A 26,863-nucleotide genomic window follows, 5' to 3' on the forward strand; every position below is an offset into this window, starting at 1 on the left:
AATCAAATGATCAAAGGTTAAAGTCCCTCTGAAATCTGGACTATCGGCAAAGTCAAATGAGTTCTTTATCCCATTAACAATATTTCCTGAACATTTCATGCCTGCCTGCCTGCCTGCCTGCCTGCCTGCCTGCCTGCCTGCCTGCCTGCCTGCCTGCCTGCCTGCCTGCCTGCCTGCCTGCCTGCCTATTGAGAGAAAGAGAGGTGGACTTTCAGAGGTCACACTTTTTTTTTTCTTTTTTTTTTGTGGATGACAAATTGTTTCAGATGATTTATTAATGTAAGTATGAAAACAAGACAATATACATAAAATCACCATTGACATCACGGAAACTTAAGTGGAAGTGACTAAGGTTTGGGGTCTTGTCATCGTGTACAACAACTGCCATCTGCTGGCAGCAAGATATTAGTCCTGACCAAGGGCTACTGTGGAGCCTAGAACATATATTTATTTATGTAGTTATTTTGAAAGAATTTAAATAATCTTTATGCATTACTCTCAAGTAACTGATGCAAAAATGAGTAGAAATATTATTGTTTATTTGGAAGGCACATAAGTTCATTCCAAAAGAAAGTTACTCAGTTGAACATTAACAAGGAAACTTCTAAATGCAAAAGTCTCTTAACTTATTTTAAAACAGTTAAGGTCATCAACACAAGCATCAGCAACACCAGCAATCAACAATGTCTGTAAATGTCTCAACATATAAATTGATTTTAATAAGTCTATATGGAATAATGTCACAGCAGACCAAATAATTAACACCATATATGGTGTTTTGTATTTTATATTTCCATGAAGCAGAGTATTTCTCAGAGAGGGCGGACAGTGAGGGTAAGATCATTTCCTCGCTGTGGGATGATGTAGCGCTCCTCCCTCAGCAGTCGTAGGAGCAGGTCTTGGGTGTGCTGGGGCCATCGGTAGATCCTGGTGCTCCGGAGCCAGTTTGGCACATGTTCCTGTGGAACAGCCATAAAATCAGTGTGAATAGAAAAACTCTAAATTTCTGCACAGCACTTTTACAGAATAATTCAGCATGCTACAATGCTATGATCAGAAATCACTTTTAAGTCCAGTGCAGAACTAATTTCCATCAATAGAGTTAAAACACTTATTTAAAAGTATTTTCTGTAAATTACAGCATCACCTAATGATCAGTCCAAACTGCAGAAAGCATGAGCAGATCCATGCAGAATGCAGTGATCTACTAACTCAGAGATGGTCATTCTTCGGGGAGCTTATTGCTCTGTAACGCTGACGTGAAGCAGCAGTCACACACCACTAATCACTCAAAACCATCTGTTCTGTTTAAAAGATATCTAATAACACTGTATGAACACATTAACCTAGGAGAAGTCTCCTATTGACATGTTTTGTGCTTCTCATTACCTTGGTTGCATTCGGAAACAGCACTGGGACCAGTCTGAAGTTTAAGCACCCTTGCTGGATGAACTCATTCTGGATCTACAACAGGAGGTGAGGTAAGTCAAATCCCCAATAGCTCTGTTATGATGTAAAAATATTTTAAAACTCTCAAGGTCCAACATCCAACATGTAAAGAAACCTCATGCAGCCACACCTGCAAAAACTGTCTAAAACTACTGTAAATAAATGGAACAACAACATACAGACAAACAACTTCAGAAAAAAATGAATAAGCACTCTGGTCCCCTTCCCAATCAGGCCAGCGATGAAATTTTTAGTCGCATGTTGTCGCTTCGTCGCTGGCTGTCACGGTGGTGCCCCGAAAACCAGGTGTCCTTTTTAGACAATTGGAGCAGTTTTTGGGGAAAACCTGGTCTGATTAGGAGAGACGGTGTCCATCCCACATGGGATGGTGCCTCTCTCATTTCTAGTAATTTTGCTAATTTTATTAGACCCAAAGTGACCTGACAATCCAGGGTCTAGACCAGGATGCAGAGTTGTAGTCTTACACACCTCTCTGCTGCTTCCATAGAACTCTCATCCACCAACAATAACATATTTAACAGTAAGCCTGACTCTTGGCAGCACGCATCTGAACCGGAAGGCAGAAAAGCCACTTCTGTTTGGAGTTGTATATCGGCCCCCTGCTGGACAACATTCAGAGTTCCTGTCTGAGTTCTCTGATTTCTTATCTGACTTGGTCCTTAGAACGGACAAAGTCATTATCATTGGAGACTTTAATATCCATGTAGACATTGCAAATGACAGCTTTAGAAACGGCTACATTTCATTACTTGAGTCAGTTGGTTTCCTCCAGCAGATAAACCAACCAATTCATAACTTCAACCACACCCTTGATCTAGTTCTGACTTATGGTGTTGAGGTAGAACATGTGTCAGTGTTCCCTCAGAACCCACTCCTGTCAGACCATTCTTTGATCACTTTTACATTTATGATTAAGGATTCGTCTATGCTCAGAGCACAGTCTTACTATAGCAGATGTCTTTCAGATAATGCTGTAGCTAAGTTTAAGGAAGCAATCCCTTTGCTAATCCCAGGACCACTGTGTCTTTCCCCAGGGATCAATCATTATAATCTTAGCCCTGCTGAGGTTGACTCTATTGCTGAAGGTGCAGCAACCTCACTTAGAATCACACTTAATTCTGTTGCCCCCCTGAAAAAGAAAATAGTAAATCAGAGGAGGTGTGCTCCCTGGTATAATTCACATATCAGGACCCTCAAGCAGAAAGTGCGAAGACAAGAAAGGAAGTGGCATTCTTGTAAAATAGACAGCTATCATGTAGCCTGGAAAGACTGTCGATTAGATTACAAAAAGGAACAGCTTATTTTTCTTCTTTAATTGAGGAAAATAAGAACGAGCCCAGGTTTCTTTTCAGCACTGTGGCCAAATTAACCAAGAGTCACAGTGTTTTAGATCCACGTATCCCTTCTTCTCTTAGTGGTGAAGACTTCATCAGCTTCTTCACTGATGAAGTTCTAGCTATCAGAGAAAAAGCTAATCAGGCCTTCCCTACAACTGGACCATCACCAGATGTGCTGACTGTGGGAACATAGAGCGTCTCCAACGAGCCCTTAAACTCCTTCACTCCCATATATTTTTCTGAGGCGTCATCGCTAATTCGGAAATCCAAGTCCACCACGTGTCTTTTAGATCCCATCCCAACACACCTGTTGAAGGATGTTTTACCAACGATAGGCAGCTCTATCCTAGACCAGATCAATTGTTCTTTACTGACAGGTTATGCACCCCGGTCCTACAAGGTGGCAGTGATTAAGCCGTTGCTTAAAAAAACATCACTGGATCCTGATGTATTAGCAAATGATAGGCCAATATCCAACCTTCCTTTTATCTCTAAAGTTCTTGAGAAGGTGGTGGTTACTGCAGCACCTGCAGAGAAACAGCCTGTTTGAGATGTTTCAGTCAGACTTTAGAGCTCATTACAGCACAGAAAAAGCGCTTATTAAAGTTACTAATGATCTTCTTAGAGCTTCAGATCATGGACTAGTTTCTATGCTGGTTCTGCTGGACCTCAGTGCTGCTTTTGATACAGTTGATCACAGCATCCTGTTACATAGACTGGAACATGTGATTGGGATTAAAGGGACAGCACTAGACTGGTTTAGATCGTAATTATCAGTTAGATACCAGTTTGCTCATGTCCATGGCATTCCCTCTTCATACAGTAGGGTTAGCCATGGAGTTCCACAAGGTTCTGTACTTGGACCAATCCTTTTCACCCTGTACATGCTTCCCTTAGGAAACATTATTCGGCAGCATGGAATAAATTTACCGTATTTTCACAACTATAAGGCGCACCTAAATCACTGAGATTTTCTCAAAAGTCAACGGTAATACTGTATTGCACTAGGTGTGTGTGATTATTGTACATTTTCAGCATTTTGCATTGCTATTGGTCTGATTGTGGCAGGAAGAAAAGCTGTTGGACAAAATGTGCTCTATGTTTAATGTTGCTGTCTGCTCTGCTGAGTCTTATGTATGTTTTAAATACAGAAATAGCACCCATAACTGAGACTGCGCCTTTTAATACAGTGTGCCTTATGGTCGTGAAAATTTGGTACACTGTTATGCTGATGACACTTAGCTATATTTATCCATGAAACCAAAGGAGACAGAGAAGTTAGCGAAGCTTCAGACATGTCTTAAAGACACAAAGTCTTGGATGTCTTCGAATTTTCTCCTCATTAACTCTGGAAAAACTGAGGTCATGATGTTTGGTCCTGAACCTCTCAGGGATAGATTAGATCACATGATCACTCTAGATGGTGTCTCATTAACATCTAGTCTCTCTGTGAGGAATCTTGGAGTAACTTTTTATCAAAATCTCTCAAACTCAGACATTAAAACAGTCTCTAGAAGTGCCTTTTTTCACCTGAACATCACAAGGATAAGGAAACTACTGACATGGCAAGATGCTGAAAAGTTAGTCCATGCATTTGTTACTTCCAGGCTGTAGTATTGTAATTCTTTATTATTAGGGTGTACAAACACCTCTTTAAGAAGCCTCCAGGTGATCCAAAATGCTGCAGCCAGAGTTCTGACAGGCATTGACAAAATAAATCACATTACTCCTGTACTGGCATCTCTTCCTTGACTGCCGGTTAAATTTAGAATAATTTTCAAAATCCTTCTTCTGACCTACAAGGTCCTCAGAGGCCTAGCTCCATCCTACCTGGAGGAGCTAGTGACACCTTACCAGCCCAATAGACTGCTCCGCTCTCAGAATGCTGGTCTACTTGTGGTCCGCAGAGTCTCGAGAGGTAGAATAGGGGGCCGAGCATTTAGCTACCAGGCTTCCCTGCTGTGGAACCAGTTCCCTGTCCAGGTACGGGAGGCTGACTCCATCTCTACTTTTAAAATTAGGCTTAAAACCTACCTCTTTGAAAAAGCTTATTGTCATTAATTCTGTAGTCCCAGTTACTACCATAAACAGACAAATTATCATACTTAGGGGGTCGTCTAATCATTAGGTCAACATCTTAGTTATGCTGCTATAGGCCAAGGCTGCCGGGGTCCAGAAACATGATCACCTGACAGGCCTCTGTCACCCCACTGGAAAATGGTCTCCTCTCCTCTCCTCTCCTCTCCTCTCCTCTCCTCTCTCTCCTCTCCTCTCCTCTCCTCTCCTCTCCTCTCCTCCTCATCAAGTAGACTAGTGATGCTATTTCTTGTGTAGTTTTTCTGCCCCGCCCCTCTCTGTATTCATCTACAGGTATCGCCACCTTCAGAGCTGCATACTGACCTCCAACCCCACTGACCCACTTAACTTGACTCCACCGGCAGCACAATTTACTTAAAATAATGTATTTCTGTATGTATTCTCTATGATTTATGTCTTTTCTCTCCTCTACCTCACCTCTCCTCTCCTGTCCTACCTATTCTATCCTCTACCTCCCCCCTTCTTCTCTCTCTCTACCCAGCCGGCCATCAGCAGGAGGGTCCCCTTACATGAGCCTGGCCCTGCTCAAGGTTACTTCCTGTTAAAGGGGAGTTTTTCCTTGCCACTGTTGCTTGTTTGGGGTAGGCCCTGGGATTCTGTAAAGCGCCTCGAAACAATTTTGATTGTAAAAGGCGCTATATAAATAAAAATTGATTGATTGAAATTGATTGATTGATACAAATGCCTGCCTGTCCCTGACCTGCCATTTGCTTCTGTTCCCTGGTAAACCTGTCCCCGACGATCCTCCCCTGCCTGCTCCCCGGTAAACTTGATTGCCTTCTGACTCCGCATGGCATGGGACAGACTTGCCCGGTCCCCGCTTCCTAGCGGGTCCAGCTCCGTCTACCTGTACAACCCTGACAATAAAGCGGTGTTTAACCGAACTCTGGTGTCGCTCTTGGGTTCTCGTCTGGTTTGTGACAGTTTGAGATGATAGGAGCTTTGTGACATGATGCATTATCCTGCAGGATGCAGCCATTAATAAGATGGATACACTAGTAATAAAGGGAAGACCATCTTTAGAAATAGAACACAGGTAGGCTGTGGCAATTAAACAATGTTTAATTGGTTCTAATTGGTTCTAACCATTGCCTGAATCATCTGCCTGAATCATTGAAAGAAACGCAAGATGGATCCATGCTTTTATGTTGTTTACAGCAACTAACACTATCATGTGTTAGTTGCTGGGGGAATAGAAGGAAAAAAGAGATGGTATTCTGAATTCTTTGGTTGTAATGAGTTGTTATTTGACAACTTTTTACTTTTACTTTTGTCTTTCTTTCAACTCGAACCAGTCTCCCGATTCTCCTCTGATCTCTCACACCAACAAGGCCTTTTGCTTCACAGAACTTCCACTCACTAGATATTTTCTCTCTCAAACCATTCTCTGTAAACCCTAGAAATGATTGTATGTGAAAATCCCAGTAAATACTTTGGACAAACCCATCCATCAATTATGCAACATTCAAAGTCACTTAAATCCCATTTCTTCCCTATTCTGATTCTAGGTTTGAACTTCAGCAAGTTGACTTGACCACACTCTTCGATACATCAAGTTGCATGTGATTAGCTATTTGTGTTAACCAGCAATTGAAAAGGTGCAGCTAATAAAATTTCACATGAAATGGAGGTAAATTCAATAGAATTAGAGTGTGTCTGTCTAGTTTGTTGGGTTCACCTTCAGCCCACCAATCTTGCTATAGATTGAGTTCAGCTCTGTCCAGCATATAGTGACACAGAAATACATAAATAAATAAATGAAGAAATGGGGAAATACAGAATTCAATGAAAGAATGAGCATAGAATTATAGAAATACCTGAATGTAAAAATAAAATAATGAATGTAAAAAATAAAGCAAAAGTATTTATATATAAATAGCCCAATAGGCAAAAATGTATGTATTTATGTATATATGCCTGTATTAATTTTGTGATTTATCCATAAATGTTGGTACCCGATATTCAAACAAATAGTAATTAAAAATAAATAAATCAAGATATGGACCTGGAATACCCATGATGCAAAGAAATGGGTAGTAGATCTTTTGAACCGTGATAAAGATGGCGACACTAGCTCCTTCCATTGTTGAATCACCACTTGACTACAACTTCATACTGCTAATACCTGCAATAAAGCAATTTGAGAGGGAAAGTATATTAGACACAGATGAGGAATCTTCCAGCACTTCCAAATATCACATAAAATGTCAAACTGATGCGAGAGTAACCAAACAGTTAAATCAGCTAAAATAATTCCATTACATTCATTATAGACCATTACATGGGATAGGATGTGAAATATGTATATGTTATCCTTTAAACTTGAAGACAGATATTAGGCTGGTTGTTTTCCCTTACAGATTGTAGTATTCAATTTTAGCTGATGATAGATGCTGTCAGCTGGTGTTTTCCCGGAAGCTATCTACCCAGCATTAAATAACAACATAATCGATCTTTATTCATTTGATCGCATATGACTGAAGATGTCGCATTCAAATTAAAAATCAGGATTGCACGAATAACATCTCTTTGATCTGTGATAATTGTCATGCATCTATATTCATCTAATATAATATATTCGAAGGAAATGGCAAATCAGACAAACCTGCTGTATGCTGGAGTTCCGTGGTGCCCTGATGTAATCATACACGAGTGTCTTCAAGCATAGTGATCTTCATCAGGATCAGCCCATCAGTGAGGGGAGGGAACAAAGACTGCTGCTTTAAAGCCTCAGGGCGGGGCTAGTCACACTGGTTAATTGACTGAAAGAGTACCACTCCTTCCGTCAAGAAACAATTTATGATCCATGCGGAGGATGTCATTTATGACCCTATAGGGTCATAAAGTCATAAAGGGTCATAAAAGGAGGGGGGATTGTTGATCAGGATCCCTTCCTGGTACAAATGAGGGGGAAATGTTTTTCAAAGACTTTCCCATTCCCTGCATTCTTCTAGTCATAAAGTCCATTCATGCATAATGTTGGTCAGATCACAGTCATGTAGGCTTTTCACATCTAAGATGGTCCACATCCATATGTGGTTTTATGATGGATTTCCCGTCCTCCATGTTGTAGAATCCTCAGGTTGTCCGTGACAGCACATACATCATAATTATTTATTATATATAAACACTGTTTCCACCAGAACTCACTCATTTGATTGGCGATGATATTTTTTAAGCTTCGAACCGTCCAGAAATGGTAACTTTTACACATTACATACATAGAAATATCATGATGTTGACGTAAAACCTATTTCAGCAGAGTAAATTACAAATTGAAATTGTCTGTGTAAGTTCTTATTCATCCAGGTCATATCCAAAGGTTTCCTTGAAGATGTTTCCCAGAGGACAGGCCTTGCTAGGTAATGATCTGGGTAGTCACCTGAGAGTTGTTGGCAGGGTCGTTCACCTTCAGTCATTTCAGTTTGGGTGCTTCCTTTTTGTCTGCTGGGTCACATGGTGTTAAATCACCAGGTCTCATGAAATGGTGTTAACTTTTAGAATGTTGGTAGAAAAAATGAAGGACTGCATTGTGGCTGGCTGACACCCCTCTCAAGCTAGCGATCTTCTCTGGCCACTACCTGTACTTGACCCAGGTGTCATTCACATATCTGAACCAGGGCTTGGGATGGTTCCTGTGAAGGGTGTCAGGGCTCTGTATTGGGTATTGAAGCTGTTATTACAGCATTATTTTTTTCCCACACATTGATCTACAAACTAAAATACTTGGAGGATAGTTAAAATTGGGAGGGAGTTCAAAAGGGTGCCGTCCTTTTCCAGACTCAAGGCTAGCCAGTGCTCCTCAAATTGGTCTCCTTTATGTGTATTGACAATAATATAGTCCGATACGACTGAGTTTGCCTGGAACTGCATGTGGCAGATCAAACTAAACTAATGCCCACAACGCCACCTTAGGACTTTCACCTAAAGAAACAACAGTAACCTTCTTGTGGTTTCCTAAAGGTCACCCATGCACAGATAAATGCACAAATTAATACAGGCATGATACACAGTGAATTTACCTTTTAATTGATAAAAAGTTTCATGTGCTTAAAATGAACAGTTAGTATGGTTCAATTTAAACAAAGAAAAAAAATGTGTTAGGTCTCGGTTTTCTCCTGGACACGAAAGCAGGCAAAACGCAGTGGGAAAATGTCCAAAGCAAAGTCTTTATTAAAAGTTCAACTCGACAGGCCACATACATCACATTAAACTGGAGCATTCACTACCACACAGGGTCACCACAGCCAGAGGAGAAAGAGGGTGCCTAACCAAAATGCTGAGGCATATAAACAGGCCCTCTTCTGTGGCCACAGATAGGGCCACACCAGGTGTCTTCAGGGGCGTGCCACACACCTGCTTTGAACACCATGGCAACCAAAAAAACAGACTGGGGACGCAGGAGAGAAATGCAATAGACATGCACATTCCCACAAACCACCTGGTTAGAATAGCATGGCAGGTGGAGGGACTGAGACTGGAAGGTGATTGGAGGCCCATACCCCACAAAATATACTGCTCATAAAAATTAGAGGAACACTTTTTAATCAGAGTATAGCAACCTATCAGTCAAATTTCTGGGATATTGATCTGGTCAGTTAAGTAGCAGAGGGGGTTGTTAATCAGTTTCTGCTGCTTTGTTGTTAATGAAATCAACAACAGGAGCATCAGAGGGGCAACAATGAGACGGCCCCCAAAACAGGAATGGCTTTCCAGGTTGAGGCCACTGATACTTTTTCCCCTCATCTCTTTTGGCTGATTTTTTTTACTGACTGACTTTCTACTGCTGTAGTTATTGATGTGGCTTGGCTCAACATCTCTGTTGATAGCATGGTGCGATACCTGGACGCTACAGAGGTTGCACAAGTAGTCCAACTCCAGGATGGCACATCAATACGTGCCGTTGCAAGGTTTGCTGTGTCTCCCACACAATCTCAGGAGCATGGAGGAGATTCCAGGAGACAGGTAGTTATTCCAGGAGAGCTGGACAGGGCTGTAGAGGGTCCTTAAACCCTCAGCAGGATCGGTATCTGCTCCTTTTTGCAAGGAGGAACAGGATGAGCACTGCCAGAGCTCTATAAAATGACCTCCAGCAGGCCACTGGTGTGAATGTTTATGACCAAACAATCAGAAACAGACTCCATGAGGGTGGCCTGTAGTGGGTCCTGTGCTCACTGCCCGGCACCGTAGAGCTTGATTGGCATTTGCCATAGACCACCAGAATTGGCAACTATGCCACTGGCGCCCTGTGCTCTTCACCGATGAGAGCAGGTTCAACCTGAGCACATGCGACAGACGTGAAAGGGTCTGGAGATGCCGTGGGGAACGTTATGCTGCCTGCAACATCATTCAGCATGGCCGGTTTGGTGGTGGGTCAGTGATGGTCTGGGGAGGCATATCCCTGGAAGGACGCACAGACCTCTACAGGTTAGATAATGGCATCCTGACTGCTATTAGGTATCAGGATGAAATCCTTGGACCTATTGTCAGAACCTACGCTGGTGCAGTGGAACCTGGGTTCCTCCTGGTCCACAACAATGCCCAACCTAATGTGGCTAGAGTATGCAGACAGTCCCTGGAGGATGAATTGATACCATTGACTGGCCCCCACATTCACCTGACCTAAACCCAATAGAAAACCTCTGGGACATTATGTTTAGGTCCATCCAGCGCTGCCAGGTTGATCCTCAGACTGTCCAGGAGCTCAGTGATGCCCTGGTCCAGATCTGGAAGGAGATCCCCCAGGACACCATTCGACGTTGTCAGGCACACGTACAAGCACGTGGGGGGCACACAAACTACTGAGAATCATTTTGAGTTGTTACAATGACATTTTACTTTCATTTGACATTCACTTTCATTTTTGGGGTGTCTTTGATTTCCCCCCTCTATAGGGTGATCATTTTTCATTTCTATTAAATTATGTGGCATCATTTTGTTACTAATACATCATCTACTTTTTATCAGGAAATATATTCAAGACCCCCCCCCCCCCCGTTTAGATTTAATGTGCTTTCGAAGTGTTCCTCTAATTTTTTTGAGCAGTGTACATTTCCCAACATACTTTGCAGAAGCCTTTCCAGCTGCTGGTTGTTCATTCTTCAATAATAATCCATCAGTACTCGCTGTTTAGAGTCAACCTCCAGAATAAAACCATAACAGGTGTTCAACCAGTGTGGCCATGTTGTGCAGGGGTCCTCTGAACCTCATCTCCAGCCTTAAAGATCCATTGGAAACAGGAGACAGCGCTTTGCTGTCCTCTCTGGGGTTAAGATTGAACACACACAGTGAGTATCCCCCTTCAAAATCCTCTTTTCCTGTGCTCAGAGGTTGATCTTTCAAATGTTGTGTTGGGGTTGGAATAAATAGATCTTTGCCTTTATAAACCCATGATTTTGATCTATCGGTATCTTTGAGACTCTTGTTTAGTATATAAAACTGTCATCTTCTGTGGGTGAAAGAACATGTTTAAGATTCCAAAAACAATCCACTGACTTAATATCAGGAGGAAGGGGGAGATAATTAAATCAGGTTTTCAAACCTAGAGAAATTGATCAGTATTTTATAAGGGATGCAAGACACAGCAAGTTTTAATTGTTGTCCTAGATGAATGCTATTGTCTATGCTAACGTGTAATGATCCACCTGCTTTGGGTTTTTTTTCTCTCCACTTCTGTTTATTTTTATTTGATCAAATCCTGCAGATATGAGAGATATTCAAAAGCCAAAGAGAAAGAGAGTGAAACGAAATTTCTTGGAAAGTGTGTAAAATATTTATTTTATATTCACCAAAAATAAAGAAATTAAAACTGTAAATGGAAGTAAAAGGATATGAAATGGGGAATTTAGCAACACAAAGAACCATTTTTTTCTGGAAAAAAAGATGATCTGCATTAATAAATGCACTCTATGTTTTGATTTCAATAATTCATACCTCATAATGACACAATACCAGCTCTTTAAATTATTTAACTGTCCCTTAATATAGCATACTAGATCACAAAAATTAAAAAAAAACCAGCAAAAAACAAACAAACAAAAAAACACTGCTGGAACACAAGCAGGAATTCCAAAATTCTCTTTAGATTACAATTTTGAAAACGTCTATATCCTGGTGGAATGAAGGAAGTTTCAAGTGATTTGTAAAAGAAGTTATTGCAGTGGTGTAAAAAATAGAGCTCAGAGGAAGCTTTGTAGATGCAACTGAAATACATTAAATAAAGGGCAGAAAAAGAATTAGCTTGCTGTCATTGCAAGAATATGCTGCCACACTAGAAACTGAAACAGGTAAAGAAAGTAATAATCATTGAACAAGAAATAATACTGAGGCTTGTACTTCAATCTGGAAATAAATGATGACCCATAGATTAATACAGATCATTTGTTCTCAAGTAGTACTTTGTATTTATAATGTCATCATTTAATCTTTTGTGCAAGAGAAAATAAAATCTGAAAAAGCAGAAAACAACTGAAACAGGCCCCTTATTTACATTGAAGAAAAGAATTTCATTGCACAACCTTCCCTGAAGTCAATCCAGCCTACCTCATCTTTGAATGATTACGGGAAGGGTGGGGGGTGAGGTCAGGCGTGTCAGAGGCTGAGGCTTATGTTTCAGGGTCACAGTTAAACAGCCTATGCTGAGGAAACCACTATGTCCTAGCTGGTATGATCCCAGATTTTCTGTTACAGCATTGGCTGGACCTGTGTTTAGAGGTTGTCCCCAGGCTGGTACTGAGGCTCAGTGGCTGTAAAATAGTCCTCCAGGAAGGCTTGCAAGTACTCAAAGGTGGGCCTCTCTTCAGCATCTCTCTTCCAGCACTGCAGCATTAGCTCATGCATTGAGTTGGGGCATTCCTGGGGACACGGCATCCTGTATCCTCGCTCCACTTGTTCCAAAACCTCACGGTTATTCATGCCTCAAAAACACAAAAGAGATTTAAGTATAGAAGTCATAGACTGATAGATATAATCAATAATAACAATAACAACAGATAACAGTGAGTGACAACTTATGAAGCTACTCTGTTTATATGATGGTAATGATAAACAGATTATAGGGGAAAGCCTGCAGAGTATCTTCCAGGAGGTAGTAGAAATGCATATTTATGTTTTCAAAGTACATTGTAAAATTATAGAGTACAACTCATAGTTGTACTGTCTGAATTCTTGTGAGGTGCATTGAATTAAAAGCATTTTCTATAACTTTTTTCAGTATTCATAATGTGATTTTTTAATGTTGGTGTCTTTTGTTAAATCTTTATGGTTTGGTTATACATCAAGTGTGCTTGACAATAATAAAACTTCAAATCATTATTTAACTGGAGCATGAGATGCTGGGACTCATGAGCATGATCAAGTCTAAATGTAACTAAATTTGTGAGCAATTCTTCCTTAAACACTTAACCTGTTCTGTTCCTCTGAGGCTCTAAAAGCTCACAAAGTTTCAATTCAAGAGCTTGAAACCAGTACTGATGTTGACATTGTGGAAGTTAAACTTCATACACTGTTCATAAAACCAAACCATATAACAGCATCTTCCTCCATCACCTTGTCTTAAAGACAATGGGAATTTTATTTATTTTTGCTGAAGACACTGCCCACAAAAAGATGACTGCCACACTCTGACTGTCATTTCAGTTCCTTCTATTATCTGCCTGAAATTCATCTACAGACAACTGTTAGTGATTAAGTGCTATCTCACATGCTAGGAGGCAATAAAAGGCCAGCAGGCATTAAATAACCCTTTACTTCCATAAAAAGAGAAAACATTCCGGTTGCCATGGGGAATACGGCAAAAAGCATTATGCCTCACAGGCTGCTTTCTTATCCTCTTGCTTTATCGACTTGTGGCTTGAGGTAGGGTTTAACCCTTCCCTGCCCTCACCTGGATAAGGCACCCGACCCTTGGTCACTAACTCCATTAGTAAGATGCCGAACGACCACACATCTGACTTGATGGTGAACTTCCCGTACAGGGCCGCCTCTGGGGCTGTCCATTTGATAGGGAACTTGGCACCTGGAGGTGAGCAGATGGTGTTACCAGAGTCAAAGGCTTCAACTATTCAATAAAATGTACATTTACTCACCACATTAACCAATGTTTTTATTACTTTTATCTTTTTATACGTATGCCAAGGGAGAACATTATGTGACAGCCAACATTTACTTGTTTACTTAGTTTTTAGCAAAATAATTCAAAGTTAGATATTAATGAAATTTTTAGGAAATGTTGATAATGGGCCAAGGAAGCAAATGATTCCATTTTGGATTCCTGAGGGACATCAAGACATAACAAAGCAACCTTCTGTGTTATGTGACCTTGTATTAGTACTTCCTATATATAAACTATACTACAGGTGTCAGTCCCAGTATGGGGGTAAATGACAGACTGGGCAGATGTCTGCAGTTGCTGTTGTGTATATATAACCTCAATAAATAATTAACCAGATGAATCTTCTCCACATTGTTTTGAGTACCGGTAATGTTGAATTGTGTTTGTCAAGTGTTTGTCACATAAAGCAATAATTGTCATGACCTGAGCTTTATAAATATATCACAACAAACCCACACATTTTTGGTTAAAAAACACAATTTTGATGGTACAAATTTAGCTAACACAGAATATATTTCAGTCAAACCAATCAACAAAGTGCTTCATTTCTATTTTCTCTCTTTTAAAGATTACCAGTTAGCAATAGTTAAACTAGTAGCTTGCTGTCTGCTCAGATGCGGCATAATATCAGGCACAAATGTGTTATATGCTAAGAAATGATCAGATCACATGAATTAATCTATCTGCTTTAAAAACATATCAAATATAAAGCTGGGGGCTCATTCTAATTAAATGGGAATTAAAGGGAGGGTTTGATCATATAAGCAAGATATGTAATTTAACCAGAATTATGACACAAACATTTCAACTTTCCCTTCCAAAGATCAAGCTTAGTTGCTTTTGACCACAACCATTATGGCCTGCTTGTCATGTATATTTTGGATTTTCAAATTACAGTAAAATACTTCATGTGAGACAATGTGTGGCTATAAGCTAAAGAGACATCACTTATGGTATAATTTATGCTGCAAATAGAAGCTACACTAAAAAGGCAAGTTTGTTTAATCTTAAACTCAGGTTCAGTAATGGGTTTGTAGAATGTTTTGCCATTTTTGAGAATTTAAATTCATAATAACCCTAAGTGGATAGAAGAACCTCTAATCTTAAGTGTACTCAAAGGCCCACCTTGGCGAGCAGTGTACTCATTGTCTTCAATGAGCCGGGCCAGACCAAAGTCGGCGATCTTGCAGATCAGGTTGTCACCAACCAAGATATTGGCAGATCGCAGGTCTCTGTGGATGTAATTCATCCTCTCGATATAGGCCATACCTGCCGCCACCTACGAGAGGATGTGCAAATTAAAAAACACCTTAAAAAACACCTAGGAAAATCAACAGGCTCTGATACAGCAAGGCCTTTAGGAAATTAACTTCAAGTGGTTTTTAAAGTAGTCAAATAAAAAGAAGTTTCCACTTAAAATGCAGTGCCCCCCGTAGACAGACAGCCCTAGACTGGTTTATATTGTATTTATCAGATAGATACCAGTTTGACACTCAGTTATAACTATCCATGAAACCAGAGGAGACAGAGCAGTTAGTGAAGCTTCAGACCAGTCTTAAAGAAATTTCCTTCTCCTTAACTCAGGAAAAACTGAGATCATGGTGTTTGGTCCTGAACCTCTCAGGGATAGAGGATAGATCACATGATCATTCTAGATCATTCTCTTACTGTCTTCTCAATTGTTCGTTGGTTGCACTGTGCACGGTGTGTTTTATTCACTTTACTTAAAATTTGAACACTTGGGTCATTCTAGTCACCTGATAACAACAGTGAGAAACAACCCATATTAAACAAATACAGGGCTTCGCCGACTATTAGCATTAGCATGGCCTCACCGTCTGTTTCACCCGGTGTCTTTGTCTGTTCAGCATGTGAAATGTTTAGTTACTCCTCTGCCTCATTTAGTGAAGGGAATAGGTGCAGAAAGTGTAGTTTATTTACGGCTATGGAGGCGAGACTTAGCGAGCTTCAGACACGGTTCCGCAGCTTGGAGTTAGCTGGAGTTGCGTCAGGTAGACAGGAGAAGCTAGCTGCTGCGGAGCCGCCTAGCGTAGCTTCAGCTAACGGTCCCCCGGCAGCAGCCGGCTAACCAGGGCGGCTCCCCACTCGGCGACACACCCGCTGAGAAACCGACCCTGGTAACTGGCGATTCTGTTTTGCGCTACGTGAAGCCGACTCCAGCGACCATAGTGCATTCCGGGGGGCCAGAGCGGGCGACATAGAAGCAAATTTACGGTTGCTGGCAAGACATAAACGTAAACTTGGTAAAGTTATTATTCACGTCGGAGCCAACGAGACCCGGCTTCGTCAGTCGGAGGTCACCAAAATTAACATAGAGTCGGTGTGCAGCTACGCACACGCACTCGGACTCCGGAGCATTCTCTGGTCCCCTCCCCAATCTTCGTCGCTGGCTGTCACGGTGGTGCCCAAAAACCAGGTGGCCTTTATAGACAATTGGAGCCCTTTTTGGGGAAAACCTGGTCTGATTAGGAGAGACGGTGTCCATCCCACACGGGATGGTGCCTCTCTCATTTCTAGTAACTTGGCTAATTTTATTAGACCCAAAGTGACCTGACAATCCAGGGTCCAGACCAGGATGCAGAATTGTGGTCTTACACACCTCTCTGCTGCTTCTATAGAACCCTCATCCACCAACAATAACATATTTAACGCTGTAGAGGTAGTCTCTGTTCCACGGTTAAAAGTTCCCCAAGCACAGAGCAGGGGAGCGGTCAATTATTAAAATTAATACTAAAGCACAAGTTGGAGAAACTAATATGACAATTAAGTGTGGACTGTTAAATATTAGATCTCTTTTGTGTAAATCCCTGTTAGTGCACAACCTGATAGCGGATCATCACATTGATTTATTTTGTCTTACTGAGACCTGGCTTCAGGAGGAGGATTATGTTAGCTTAAATGAATCTACTCCTCCTACCCATCTTAATTATCATATTCCTTGTGTTACTGGTCGAGGAGGGGGAGTGGCAGCAATCTATCACTCCAAGTTAATAGTTAATCCTAGACCAAAACATGGCCGCAGTTCATTTGAAAGCCTGACTCTTGGCATCACCCATCTGAACTGGAAGGCAGAAAAGCCACTTCTGTTTGTAGTTGTATATCGGCCCCCTGCTGGGCCACATTCAGAGTTCCTGTCTGAGTTCTCTGATTTCTTATCTGACTTGGTCCTTAGAACGGACAAAGTCATTATCATTGGAGACTTTAATATCCATGTAGATGTTGTAAATGACAGCTTTAGAAATGGCTTCATTTCATTACTTGAGTCAGTTGGTTTCCTCCAGCAGATAAACCAACCAACTCATAACTTCAACCACACCTTAGATCTAGTTCTGATTTATGGTGTTGAGGTAGAACATGTGTCAGTGTTCCCTCAGAACCCACTCCTGTCAGACCATTCTTTGATCACTTTTACATTTATGATTAAGGATTCTTCTATGCTCAGAGCACAGTCTTACTATAGCAGATGTCTTTCAGATAATGCTGTTGCTAAGTTTAAGGAAGTGATCCCTGTGCTAATCCCAGGACCACTGTGTGTTTCCCCAGGGATCAGTCATTATAATCTTAGCCCTGCTGAGGTTGACTCTATTGCTGAAAGTGCAGCAACCTCACTGAGAATCACAGTTGATTCTGTTGCCCCCCTGAAAAAGAAAATAGTAAATCAGAGGAGGTGTGCCCCCTGGTATAATTCACATATCAGGACCCTCAAGCAGAAAGTGCGAAGACTAGAAAGGGAGTGGCATTCTTGTAAAATAGACAGCTATCATGTAGCCTGGAAAGACTGTCTATTAGTTTACAAAAAGGCCCTCCGCAAGGCTAGAACAGCTTATTTTTCTTCTTTAATTGAGGATAATAAGAACAACCCCAGGTTTCTTTTCAGCACTGTGGCCAAATGAACCAAGAGTCACAGTGTTTTAGATCCACGTATTCCTTCTTCCCTTAGTGGTGAAGACTTCATGCGCTTCTTCACTGATAAAGTTCTAGCTATCAGAGAAAAAGCTAACCATGCCATCCCAACAACTGGACCATCACCCGATGTGCTGACTGTGGGAACATACAGGTTCTCCAACAAGCCCTTAAACTCCTTCAGCCCTATATATTTTTCTGAGGCGTCTTCGCTAATTCAGAAATCCAAGACCACCACGTGTCTTTTAGATCCCATCCCAACACACCTGTTGAAGGATGTTTTACCATTGATAGACAGTTCTATCCTGGACCAGATCAATGTTTCTTTAGTGACAGGTTATGTACCCTGATCCTACAAGGTGGCAGTGATTAAGCCGTTGCTTAAAAAAAACATCACTGGATCCCGATGTGTTAGCAAACTATAGGCCGATATCCAACCTGGCTCATGTCCATGGTGTTCCCTCATACAGTAGGGTTAGCCATGGAGTTCCTCAAGGTTCTGTACTTGGAACAATCCTCTTCACATTGTACATGCTTCCCTTAGCAAACATTATTCGGCAGCATGGGATAAATTTTCATTGTTATGCTGATGACACTCCGCTTTATTTATCCATGAAACCAGAGGAGACAGAGAAGTTAGTGAAGCTTCAGACATGTCTTAAAGACATAAAGTCCTGGATGTCTTCAAATGTCCTCCTCCTTAACTCCTCCTTAAAAAATTGAGGTCATGGTGTTTGGTCCTGAACCTCTCAGGGATAGATTAGATCACATGATCACTCGAGATGGTATCTCATTAGCATCTAATATCTCTGTGAGGAATCTAGGAGTAACTTTTGACCAAAATCTCTCCTTCAACTCACACATTAAAACAGTCTCTAGAACTTGAGAAACATCACAAAGATCAGGAAACTATTGACGCGGCATGATGCTGAAAAGTTAGTCCATGCATTTGTTACTTCTAGGCTGGACTATTGTAATTCTTTATTATCAGGGTGTCCAAACAACTATTTAAGAAGCCTCCAAGTGATCCAAAATGCTGCAGCTAGAGTTCTGACAGGTATTGACAAAAGAGATCATACAACTCCTGTAATGGCGTCTCTTCATTGGCTGCCCGGTAAATTTAGAATAATTTTTAAAACCCTTCTTTTGACCTCAGAGGCCTAGCTCCATCTTACCCGGAGGAGCTAGTGACACCTTACCAGCCCAATAGACCGCTCCGCTCTCAGAATGCTGGTCTACTTGTGGTCCCCAGAGTCTCTAGGTGTAGAATGGGGGGCCGAGCATTTAGCTACCAGGCCCCCCTGCTATGGAACCAGCTCCCTGTCCAGGTACGGGAGGCTGACTCCATCGCTACTTTTAAGATTAGACTTAAAACCTTCCTCTTTGAAAAAGTTTATTGTCACTAATTCTGTAGTTGCAGTTACTATCCGAGACAGACAAATTATCATACTTAGGGGGTCGTCTAATCATTAGGTTAACATCTTCGTTATGCTGCTATAGGCCAAGACTGCCAGGGTCCAGAAACATGATCACCTGGATCATTGATTATGTAATTTCCTGTATAGTTTCTCTGCCCCCCCCTCCCCCCGTATCCATCAACAGGTCTTGCCGCCTTTATAGCTGTATGCTGGCCTGCCAACCTCCGACCCTGCTGACCCACTCTACTCTTATACCAGCAGCTTGTATTATTAATGTATCTCTATGATCTCTACCTATTCTCTCCTCTACCTGTCCCCCCCCTCTCCTCCCTCTCTACCCAGCCGGCCATCAGCAGGAAGGTCCCCCTACATGAGCCTAGTCGTGCTCAAGGTTTCTTCCTGTTAAAGGGGAGTTTTTCCTGGCCACTGTTGCTTGTTGGGGGTCAGGCCCTGGGATTCTGGAAAGTACCTAGAAACAATTTTGATTGTAACAGACGCTATATAAATAAAGATTGATTGATTGATAGTTATATAGACTTGCTTCTATAGGTGTGATTACTAAATGGATCAGCTGTGTATTGTTGGTACCTGAGCTGCCATGTCAACCAGATTCGGCAGCTTCAACATTCGTCCTTCTCCATCTTTTAAGAAATCCAGCAGGCTTCCTGTAGCAAAAATTGTAAGATGTCACTGCCTGTTGTTAGCTGTTGTCACCCCGCAGACAGCACAAAGCTTCCAGACATTTGTGACTCACTGGAACCAGTCAGCCATTAAGGACCAACATTATGATAAATGACTAATTATTCTGTAACTTCACGTCTGCTTCCAGCCTTTTTTCTCTTCCACTATTTAATATTGATATAGAATATTAATATATAATATAGGGATTGTGTCCCAATTTTCTCCCTATTCGCTTTGTGGGTTTGTCCCAATATTGTGAGGACCACTGCACCCTCTTTAGCACTGTCAATGTATTCCATAATGCATTGTAATGCTCCCTAAGAAATCAATACACCCCACTTTAAAAATGTATATAATGCATGCTGGTTGTTGTTTAGTTTGAAGTGAACAATGGCAACCATACCAGGAAAACTGGTAAGTTTGTACAAAAACAATGGGCCAGATTCACGAAACGTTCTTACGAACAAATTTGTTCTTAAATCCCACTTACAAACATTTTACGAAGATTGTGGCATTCACCAATTTCTTCTTATCCTGGATTTATGCGTAGGTAAGAACAAATCCTACGAACACTCAGGAGTACTCTTACGCACATTTCAGTGGCGACGTGTTGGCATGGTTGTGTTTTCTTCTCTTGTGGAGTTCAATAAAATTCAATATTACAATGATAATTATGTCATATTTATTTATTTCCTATTTTTGGTGATTCACGGAGAATTTTAAAATTACGTAAATGTGCCAATGACTTAACATTAATCAACCAAATTGGAAACCATGCCAAAACTGTCTTTTTATTTGATTTTATCTTGATTTATTTTATTAGGGGATCGAGGATATGCCCTGGTTGTTGACACCACTGACCACCTAACCCTCAGACTCCACAATTTTATTCAATCAGATGCATGCGCTCAGTCGCTCCACCATTGAACGCACCATCGACATTTTAAAGGGGCGCTGGATGTGTTTGGACACAGAGCCACAACCCCGTGAGGATGTGTGTCCTGACGCAATGATGGGGCCAGACTGCAGGCACGCGGTTCACGTTCGAGCGCGATTAATTGCCCATTTGTGAATAAAATGCATTATTGTCACAATCCGAGCACAGCTTTTACACGTTTTTTTCTTTTACATTCTTATTTTTTTTACATTCTCGTTGATTTCTTTAAGCGTGTTGGCTATACTCATCAGGGTTGAGGCAATTTTATCAAGCGTGTTAGCCATCCTTTCTTGATTGTTCAACACGGCGTCAGAAATCGGGCGTGGAGAGGCAAGCTTTGGGCATTTGGCTGCTTTTTGCTCTGTCTACAGGGTCCTGCTGCAGTTCTTTTTATGGGCATTAGTGGGCGGTGACTTATGCTAATCGTATGTTAATTAGACTCACCTGGCACGCGCTTTCAACTTACGAACAGATGGCATTCATCAATCTAAGAACACAGCTGCGAACAATTCTGGGGCTTACGAACGCGTTGATGAATCCGACGTAGGGTTTTCTTAAGAAACTTCTTAAAAACAACTTAAGAAAGAATCTAAGAAGATTCTTAAGAACATATTGGTGAATCTGGCCCAATATTTTCCATCACATGTAAGGCAGAGACATTTTGATGACCCCTGTATCTTTAGAACCTTTTCTTCCTTTTTAGCTTTTCAGTACTTAATATCACTTCTTGCATCGTTTATAATGTGATGTAAGCAGCACATATAGCACAGGTATGTGTGTGCGTAGTCTTACCTTTGCCCATGTACTCAGTGACAATGTAAATGGGCTCCTCAGACACTACAGCATAGAGCTGCACCAGCTTATCATGGTGAAGTTTCTTCATGATCTGAGCCTCCTCCAGAAAAGACTCAGGGGACATGGTGCCTGGCTTCAGGGTCTTTACTGCGACCTTTGTGGTGCCATTCCATGTACCTGACACACACACACACACACACATACACACACACACACACACACACACACACACACAAACACACAGGTAAAGTAGAGGAAGAACACTAATTCCTATTCAGATCACTCTCCATTTGACAGGGAGGATGTGACAGCTGGACAGTAGGAGATAAAACAAAACTGAGGAGGACATGCAGAACAGGATAGGAGCAGGAGTCAGTCATGCACTGAGGATAATTAAATGGCTCTAAGATTCAGGTACAACTATGACTTCAAATGGCTACAATAGAATGACACTACATCCCATAAACCTGTGGGATGATTACCCAGAGCTGGCTTGCACTGGTTTCACATCACGTACACACCAAAGGATGCTCTCTGAATCCAGCTGCAGCACCAGTGATGGCTACGGGGGAAACCGGTGCCTACACTGGTGCCCACATTGCCAACATGTTACTGAATTCCGTTTGCATGGTGAGGCAGCTGAGCCAGAGTCAGGACATTTTAAATGATTATTTACCCAAGATAATAATTTTGAACAATCGTGATGCTTTATGTTTCATACTACCTCATGTATCTACAAAAATGACACCATGGTGACTGATTCCTGAATCACAATCAAATTAAGAAGAATTTTTTGGAACTACAGACATACATTTTTACTTTATTGTCTTCTCATTTTATAGTGATGATAAGTTTTCTATTTGTGATTTTAGCATAATTATAACACGATATATTTTACAAGTTTTTTTTTCTTTACATAATTTTAAAAATGATGTCACCATTCAAATAAAGAACTTACTTTCATTAGTTTTGGACACATAATTGCCTTCAAGACAGTATTTAAAAATAAAAATAATTTAAACAACTTTTGTGTCACGGTTTTTCACTAGAGTCAAACTAAAATACAAATGAATGAAACCCATATATGTCCCGAGTGCACTGGGGTGAACAATTGTCTCTTCTTACCATAAAACACCTCAGCAAAGCATCCTGTCCCCAGCTTGAGTTCCAAATTTAGAGTTTCTCTGGAGATCTCCCAGGAATCATGACTCAATCCGACAGTGTCAGGGATGTAGTTCACACACATGCCCGTTAAATTAAAGCACAAACCATCTGCATGCTCTACAGTGGAGGGGAAGGCACACAAGGTTAACATGCAATTAAGGACACAGAGGGGAGCCATCTTTAGACTGTGACAGCAGAGTCTCCAAAAACAAACATTCCAGATGATTTTGGAAAAGACATCTTAAAAAATGACTAGATTATCTAGATGACTTGATCACTTTGGGTTCTCTGATGGCCCAGTGTGCTCCCTTCCATGTCTCCTCTGTTCATAGGTGAATAGATCCATACCCATCCAGACCTCCCCAAACTGCCCATTCCCTAGACGCTTGATCAGCTGCAGTGACTCTCGTGGAATCTCCCACACGTCTTTGGTTTTGATAGACAGGTCAGCAAGGCGTGGCATCCCTTTGTGGCAGGGAACCACTAAGCGACAGCAGAGCCCAGCGGCTCGGTCTGTAGACGCCACAGAGCGAGGCACATATAAGAGCACAGAGATGGAAAAACCTGACTGCAGACAGGGCTCAAAACTGCAGATTTGGTTTGAAAAACGGTTGGAGACCATTACAGTGTATACAGCTGTAACATTAACAGTCCTCTTCTCACTGGGTTTCCCTTGGTTTTCACAAATAAAAGGTCACTGCTCGTCATCCCACCAGAAATTTGTCATCAATCAACAGCTACGAAAAGGATGTGGCTGCTAGTTGTAATCCTAGCCAAATGAGAGCGCTAACAAAGGCAGTTAGCGTAGACCCACAGGTTCGAAGAACAAACCTGTCAATGAAACAAAAGTGATATTCCTAGAAACATGGTATTAGTTATTTTTTCCTATAACACACACACATGTACACACACACACACACACACACACTCTTTTTTGGTAAGTATGGGAGTATTAGTATAGTAGTATAGTATTGTATAGTGAGCTTACAACAAACACATTTCTAAAGATGAGGACACATTACGTTGGAGGCACGATGAAGAATTCCTTATTTACTACTCCTTTTGGCTTTGCGACAATATTGTTACCTCCGCAAAATTGGTGTTTATCCGTCTGCGCACAATAGAACTTTTAAAAAAAGAAGATTTGATCATAAATGGCCTTGAGCGTAATGCTAACAAAGCAAATGCTCTTTAACCTTGTATTACTACTAATTATATATCTAAATATATACTGTCCTAGAGGTATAAGCCACAATATGTGGGAAAATACAGGATCAATGGAAGTCTGTGTTCTTGATGAAGGTTTTCTTTTTTACCCTATTTTTTCTGTGACGTACCTGTGAAAGCCACATCTGTGGTACAAGCTAAATTTACATCGCAGCCATGGGGAAAGGCTCTGGCAACAAAGATGGCTCTCTGCTCTAAGTGATGACACTAAATCAGTCCAAGAGGAGGCTTTTGTGTTTGACTGAATCAACCAGATGATCAGTGCAGTCGGTAATTCCAGGGTGTTATCATATAGGACTTCCTTACCTTTTACTAGATGACACCCCTCCCTTCACTTTGACAGAGATAAAGAAGCAGATTATTTGCAATGGGAAGTAAAGACAAGATAAAAATCCTTAACCTCACCAATGATGCCAGCTGCATGATGCCTCAGCTGCACTGCTGAGACATCCATTCAGCCCCATATTCTGTCATAAAACTTATCAATAAGTGGACTGTATTCACACATCAACATGCATTAAAACGGTTGGTGTATCCAGGAAAAGCCTGACAGCTTCACATCGACTTTAGTGCACTCTATTATTCAAGGAGGAAAGGTCGAAGGAAACGTTACAAAGCTGAAATTAATGTTTCTCAATATGTCAAATGAAAAGCCTTGTAGTTAAAAGCTGTCGATCATGGCCAAAACTGAGGTTCTATTTTTCTACGTGGCTACCATATCATTTGCTATTCTTCATATAAGGAGCATGGCTTGTACGGGGGCCTCATCAATATTGCTTTAGGTACTAGTGATTTTGGTCCAAATCCATTTAAACGTTATCACACATTTTTTTCTCATTTTAGCTAGCACTGATGTTCTTTAACTGTAGTTACAAATAAAGCAGGTGGAAAGCAATAAGCACAAGCCCAGAAAAGAGTCAGGGTTGTTTCCAAAGGTGCGTCATCAGCTTCATACATCACATAGAGTGGTAATAATGTGCAGAGGGCCTGCTAATGTGGCACAAACACATACAGAAATCCATGATACTGATTTTTGGAGCTTTTTCATCAATACGCCAATGTGAGCATAACATGCATGAAAATGTTCTGCTGCAGCAAATGTTGGTGATGAGCAATAATGTGGATTAAATGAAGGCATATTAAAAAGAAAAGGAAACAAAATGCTGTAAATGAGAAGGAAATAAGGCAATTTGTGTCATCTGATGCACTGAATGCAGCGGATATTGCATCAACTCCTCAAAATAAACTTCCTGTGCTAATAAACAAACACACACACACACACACACACACACAAAATGCTGAATTCATTTCCAATTTGTGTCACTGTATATGTTTCTGTGAGCATTTGCAGGTGGAGCAGATGCATTTATAGAGAAACTTAATGCATTCTGGATCAATTCAAGACTTAGTAAACCAAAATCCTTTATATTTAGTGATTAAGCTCTAGGCAGACTGCAGTGTTGGTGGTTTACCCACAGCATTTTGTGGCTGCTCTCAGCGGGGACTGCGTGTAATGAAGAAACCAGGATGTGATTGAAGTGCTTCAATGTTTGTACCTGAATAGTGCTGAACAAGCTGCTGCAATGTTTCAAACTGAGCCCTGGTGGTGATGTAGTATCCACCGCTGTCCAGCTTACGGATCTTATAATGCTTCACATGATCACCTTTCATATCATCCCAGTCCCGTATGGACAAGGAGAAAGCACCTGAGAGGGAAACAGGTAAGGAGGTTAACATCATTTATCTGTCTGTCTGTCTGTCTGTCTGTATACATACACACACAGACTTATATATACATATATATATATATATATATATATATCTATACACACATACGTACACAAACATACATACGTATGTATGTGTGTGTATATATATATGTATATGTATATATGTATATATATGTATATGTATATATGTATATGTGTGTGTATATATATATATAATTTATCTTTGATCTTACCCTTAGTCGTTTCACTTTCTCGGATGAGATAGGTTCCTCGGGGGTTACTGGTGGACAGCAACTGCCTCTCTGCATCCTTGCGGCCAAGTTTACCAAAGTACCAGCTGGAATTATGAGAGAAAATATGAAAATGAACTAGTGAACTAATGAAATAAATCTATGTTCACAAGTACAGAAAACTGATGAGATTTTGTTTTAAAGAGCAGCTTTGGGCTAAATCGGATTTTCATTCCTTTTCCTTTCCTCCAGGCTGAAACTCCTGAAATTGAATAGAGCCCTTGTCCTCACAACGGGAGTGCAACAAGCACTGCACCGAATTAGCGGGATCCCACTGAGGGCCAGCTTTCTGAAACTGTCATGTGGTGAAGATCTTGGTGTTGCCACTGGAGGGAGGCAGGTCTGTCACAAAGTTCAGGAAGGTGTATCACAGGTGATGAGGGACTGGAGGTGGTTGGAGGACACCTGCTGGAACTTCTAAGGACTTATCGTGAGAACAGATGAGGCCTCCGGTGTCTTCTTATAGGGCACGCCGAGTGCTGCAGAACTACTGGGGGACAAGTGAGGTTTGAAGAATGGCTGACCACCTTTTTTTCTGTCTACCAGGACAAGGTGGGAACAATGATGGGTAGAGGCAGAATTCGGGTCAACCTGATTACAAACACAGCTGAAAAACTATTTAGTATTACGAGTCTCAGAGGTAAAAAGTGATGAGGTTGGACCTGGAGAAGAACATAACAA

General features: G+C 41.2%; 1 protein-coding gene and 1 long non-coding RNA gene across 8 annotated transcripts in view; both read right to left on the bottom strand.

Annotated features, from left to right (window-relative positions):
* Positions 1-518: 518 nt before the first annotated feature.
* Positions 519-2,756, bottom strand: LOC130516647 (uncharacterized). Its single transcript, XR_008947547.1, has 2 exons — positions 1,390-2,756; positions 519-959 (listed from the first exon to the last, which is right to left on the bottom strand). It is a non-coding gene; the product is annotated as an uncharacterized LOC130516647 (long non-coding RNA).
* An 8,897-nt stretch (positions 2,757-11,653) lies between these two features.
* fynb (FYN proto-oncogene, Src family tyrosine kinase b) overlaps positions 11,654-26,863 on the bottom strand; it is a 48,257-nt gene continuing 33,047 nt past the window's right edge. For 6 of the 7 annotated variants that reach the window (XM_057017842.1, XM_057017844.1, XM_057017848.1 and 3 more), the window contains 8 exons: positions 26,126-26,229; positions 25,719-25,868; positions 23,284-23,448; positions 21,769-21,948; positions 19,947-20,023; positions 15,142-15,295; positions 13,789-13,920; positions 11,654-12,820 (listed from right to left, as the gene is read on the bottom strand). In XM_057017842.1, the coding sequence (XP_056873822.1) occupies positions 12,612-12,820; positions 13,789-13,920; positions 15,142-15,295; positions 19,947-20,023; positions 21,769-21,948; positions 23,284-23,448; positions 25,719-25,868; positions 26,126-26,229 (1,171 nt within the window). In that variant the 3' untranslated portion in view covers positions 11,654-12,611. Of the gene's footprint in view, positions 12,821-13,788; positions 13,921-15,141; positions 15,296-19,946; positions 20,024-21,768; positions 21,949-22,896; positions 23,053-23,283; positions 23,449-25,718; positions 25,869-26,125; positions 26,230-26,863 lie in introns of all 7 variants that reach the window. The other variant, XM_057017849.1, reaches the window with a different exon arrangement.

Source organism: Takifugu flavidus, chromosome 19 (assembly GCF_003711565.1).
Source record: "Takifugu flavidus isolate HTHZ2018 chromosome 19, ASM371156v2, whole genome shotgun sequence".
In the NCBI taxonomy this organism is placed as follows: domain Eukaryota; kingdom Metazoa; phylum Chordata; class Actinopteri; order Tetraodontiformes; family Tetraodontidae; genus Takifugu; species Takifugu flavidus.